Genomic DNA, 5234 nt, shown 5'->3' on the forward strand with positions numbered 1-5234 from the left:
CACCACTCGATTAACGTTACGCTAGCGTAAGTCGTTGTGTCTGAACATAGCCTATGGCTGCGCAATCTTTTTTATTTTGAAGCTGATACATTCATCTCTCATAAAATATCAAACATATTAATATTTTCCACCAAGAAAAGTTTCGAATTTAATGGAACATTTACATGACCTATAAAAGTATAGCTGTCTCTTATGACCTATAAAAGTATAGTATATTTCAACTTCAATTTTCATAAATTGGCCTAAATTCGCCCATTCTAATTTTAACAGATATTAATTAATAAATGATTAAGGATTATAATAAACCAAGTCATTTTAGGGTTAACGAGGGTTAACTATTCGAAAAATGCATCCAAAATCTGAGTATTTTTCAGTTTTACACTGACTTAGCTTTATAGTCGAACCAGTCAATCTTTAGACAAAATTATAATGAACACAGAAGTAATTTTAACATAAATATTTTACGGAATCCGTTCCTGAAATATACAAATAATAACATACTAAAAGCCCGAAAAAATCTAATCAGGGGAACATTGTTCATTATAAAGATATTTAATGGGTTAAAATCAAACGTTTTATTGCACAACTGCTCTGCTGGAAGCGTATAAATGCATGTCGTTGCCAAGTGTATAAGACGAAAAAGTGTGAATTATAGAGTAATACGCCCGCGCGCGATCCAAAAGCGGGGAACACATAGGTTTGTCGCGTCAAAGGGATCTGTTGCCGAGTGATCTCCTTCTCAATAATACCTCCATGGTGTGACAAACCTCATATAGTTGTTGCTCAAACTGGAACACTTCCAGCATACTTTTGTAAGCTTCAGCTCTGTCGTGGTCTGGTCGTAACTGCGTTGCCATACTCGTCATGAAGTCTATGTAGGCTGCAGTAATCTGATGCAATCAATAAAACGTAATCAGTAATCAGTAATTTATTGATGTAATCAGTAAAAACGTTATGATAAATAATGAATACATCACTGACTATTTACAGGTCAACGTAATATTACATAGAATATATCGATTAGTCTCAGTATTGTATAAAAATACGAAAATATATAGTTACAAATAGCAAAGAAAACAGAAGTGGGGCATGGATAGCGTAATTTTCATTACATCGGAATAATCCACCACATTAAGAGGGCTTGTGTTTTCTGAAATGTTTTAACGTGGTTAACACAACTTTGTATTTTTGTTGGTTCACTTTTGAAATTTTTATAAATATAAGCAATATACAAAATAATTAACAAAATACAACAAATCGGCCTAAATAGATAAGACGAATTACAGTTAAAAGTAAGAACGTAAGACTCTGAGTGTCTGAGACTTTCAGAAGTGTCAAAACTTCACATTCAACAATCAGACAATGTTGTCCCAAACGCACATGTTTACGTAACTGTTGTTTTATGGGGACCTTTAGTAAGCAACAACGTAAGTGGCTGGGCTTAGCGGAAATGTCCATTCGTTTGATATATATGGTGTTTAAAGATAAATAAACTTACTTCTTTAATAATTCAGAATTAAACAATGACCTAAACATTAAATCATTGACATTTTGTCTTGGCATAATTTTCAATTAAGTCCATCGAGGTAAGTTTATAGTCTCATACTTGACATTTAAATCTAATTTCTTTCAAATTGCACTAATTAAATAAAGAGAAACAATTACGAAGACTAAAGTTTAGCAAAGAATCAAAATGTCATTCTTACCTTTCCTGTGGTATTGCTTTTATAGTATTCTTCATCTTCGATTCCTAGAACAGGTTGATTTACCTGAAATATACGGTAATAATAATAGTCTTCATTTTTGAACATAAATATTCATTATTATTATTATTATTATTATTATTATTATATTATCTATCATATTATACACATTTTATTTCAATATTTTTTTCAAGAACAAGGCTCATTTTAAGACTTCTAATTTGAAATTAGAATGAATTTTGTTGCGATAAATTACGTACTTTCAAATGTTTTAATTTAAAAAAACATATAAAAAGTAAAGTGTTATGAAATATGAGAGATACATGTCTCAGTATAAAACTCACTGAGCTTAGTTCAATAATATACCATAAGTTGCTATTTAGATACCTAAGAATGCAGTCTACCAAGTTTATTCAAACATTATCTGTTCATTTAATGAATCAAATATATAAATGAATCAAATATCAAAAGAAGACATGTATCTATATGAGCCGTAGTAAACCATATTACAATATATTTAAGTTGATACTGGATACAAGCCAACAAATTATTTAAAAACGTTAGGCGAGTTTCACATTTTAGCAATGTTATTTTAGCTTTATGTTATGTTAGCTTTAGGTGGATCGGCATTGATGTTTGAATATCGGATGTTAAAATCAGATCTGTTAAACGCATCTCAATAATATCGCTAGTGAGCCCCTGGAGTGCCAGACTATGTGTACATTTTACATCAGATATGTTGGCACATAATCACATCGTTAATAAAATATCTGCCGCGGGAGGTTGTATATCAGCGTTTAACACCCTTAGAGCATTTCTAATTTCTAAAATCATGTAATACAAAATACGATTGGTACGCTTTTGATGTTTCGGACGAAAACTTATACATTGTAGCACAATCAAAACACATATTGAAGCCATTACACTATTAAAGTAATCAACGTATGTGTATGGCAACATGAATGAAAAATTTGTAGAAGTAGTAATATAAAAAAAATATCTTTTTCTATACTGGAAAAATCTACTGTTTTCCTACAGGGACCCAATAGGCCTATGCTTTATAAAAAAAAAAAAAAAAAAAAAAAAAAAAAAAAAAAAAAACTACGGTATCATACGTTTTAAGGAGTGGATTGGTTTAGTCGTGAGAAAAATCCTGCCGTCAAAAGAATTGAACCAAGGGCCATTGGATTTGATTGTAAGCATCTTAACAACAAAGGTTCATTTTCACTCCAGAATATATTCACACGCCCGTAGCGTGGGGGTGGGGGAGGTTAAGGGGGTTACGACGAACCGCCCAAAAACTGAAGAAGGTCAGCATTTAAAAACGAAAAATTTATATTCGTAGATATATTCACAATGTTCTCCAGAGTATCGGAGATAAGGGTCCACTTTCCACTGAAACGAACCTTCCACAAATTCAGTCACGCTACGGCCCTGAATTCATCCGGCTGTTTTGTGTAAATATTCCTGATTAAATTAAATTATGGTAAAAATTACTCCATATTTTCAAAATATCGATTTTATAAAAACATTTACCTAATACAATTATATTATAAATCACAACTAAAGGTTAAAAAAGGTTAAAGGTTATTTATTTAAACTAAAATCACATAAATCTGAAAGGCATACACAAAAAATAACGAAGGTATACCGTAATAATTTAAGTTAAAAGTAACAATATTAAAATCAAATGTAATTGATAATTATTATGGTGGTGATGGTGGTGACGACGACGATGATGATTATAATTGTGATTATGATGATGAATATGATTATGATGATGATGGTGACAGCAGTGGCGGTGATGATGATGATGATCATCATCATCATCAAGTGTTGACTTAAAAGGTGATTGTTGTAAGCAACAGCACAGTACCAAACTCTCAAGAATCTGAGAAAATTTTGGTTTTAAAGTCAGTGTTTTGGAGATTGTCAACCCGTTAGATTGGAAATAATTAGGACTATAAAATCGTAGAGTGGTTTAGTTCTAATTTACTGCCGCTTGATTTCTAATACCGTTAGTTGGTCTATCTAATTTACGTGATTCTTAGCCCGTCACCGGTCAATGATCTTCTAAATACCTTCTGGATGTTGAAATGGACAAAGCCTAATACTTAACGATCGGCACAATGCGTTATATCACTTGGACACTTATAGCAGACGATCTAGTGCTTTAAAGAAATATTTATGACTATAAGTTAACGACGACCGTGTCTTTTACACGTTTTCTTTATCATTTTCATGATTATAGAATATGGAGAGTTCGACGACAAAAATATAATGACACGAATTAACACGACCTGCAAGAATGTCTTACAACTCTACAACAATGATTGTGGTGTAAATCTATTAATTTACTTATTTTATAAATTTGACACAGACAAAAAACATTCGACACAAATTATAAAAGACAAAACAATGAAGTACAAAAAGACAGGTTTAGCGGTGTGTCGAGCACACCAGAGGGATTTTTTCCTAAACCGCTAACCTGTAAAAACAATGAAAAAGATAATAAATTTATCTATAAAAATTAAAGATTCATGGTTTAAAAAATAAGCTACAGATTACAATAAAGCAAAAAAATGATAATTATTCTACTTTATTACAATCTGCAACTTACCTTTTTGGCAGGACAACAAAAGCTGTGGCAAGAGGCAACAACAATCAAATATAATTACTGTATTATATTTGATCGTTCGTAAATGTGAGAGAGCGTGGTGGCTGAATGTTTACGTGAAATACTGTACTCTACTAGCTAGGCCTAATATACCCCCAAAAATGCAAATAGAATCAACCTGTGGAGAGGTTGTCTCAGAAATCAGGCAAAGGTATAACATCTTTTTCGTGATTTATGTGTGCGTGTTAGACGGTGATTGATATTTCTATGGCCTTTTGGGATTTCAATTTCGATAGGTTTGCAGAAATGATGAGTGTAAACCCTACCGATCGTAAATGTCATTTTGACAATCGCGCCTGCCTGTGGTAAAGAGAGATAAAGGGTTGCAGTCCGTGACATTTAATGATAGTCACTTCATTCGATAATGGTTTATTTAAAATGTCAATTAGACTAACAAGCAATAAACTAATGGTAATAAAACTTCTATTCCCAAATGAACTTCTTAAAATTCTTTCGGGTTTACAAATGGATTTCTTAACTAGACACAAACTACAAATCAATCATCTAATATATTTTTAAAATGTAGTTGATGTAAATTGTAACAATTGTAACAATGATTTTAATTATTCACTGTTTTCATTTTCTGGTAGCTTCCTGGTTAATGTTTGTTTGTTTTTCTTTTTCTTTTTGCGCAATTGTGCGGTTATATGTTTCACTCCTCCCCAAGTGGAAGTAAGCTAACACTTCTTAGTATTCCTTGTAATATCAAGGTCTGTTCTATTGTGCACTTTTTTCGGACTATTGTATGTACCGGTATCTTATAATCAATATTATGTATGTTTTTGTAAAATTTGTTTACTAATAAAAAAAACTAAACTAAAATGAAGGATTAATCTTATTGATATACATATATA

General features: G+C 31.6%; 1 protein-coding gene across 1 annotated transcript in view; it reads right to left on the minus strand.

Annotated features, from left to right (window-relative positions):
* LOC117109378 (membrane metallo-endopeptidase-like 1) overlaps positions 1 to 5234 on the minus strand; it is a 38586-nt gene that overhangs the window by 10070 nt on the left and 23282 nt on the right. The window contains exons 7-10 of the mRNA XM_033251689.1: positions 4324 to 4345; positions 4185 to 4191; positions 1707 to 1769; positions 768 to 890 (exon numbers count right to left, since the gene is read on the minus strand). Coding sequence (XP_033107580.1) covers positions 768 to 890; positions 1707 to 1769; positions 4185 to 4191; positions 4324 to 4345 — 215 coding nt within the window. The remainder of the gene's footprint in view (positions 1 to 767; positions 891 to 1706; positions 1770 to 4184; positions 4192 to 4323; positions 4346 to 5234) is intronic.

Source organism: Anneissia japonica, unplaced genomic scaffold (assembly GCF_011630105.1).
Source record: "Anneissia japonica isolate Jap-2015-1 unplaced genomic scaffold, ASM1163010v1 scaffold287719_len1884721_cov185, whole genome shotgun sequence".
Taxonomy (NCBI): Eukaryota; Metazoa; Echinodermata; class Crinoidea; order Comatulida; family Comatulidae; genus Anneissia; species Anneissia japonica.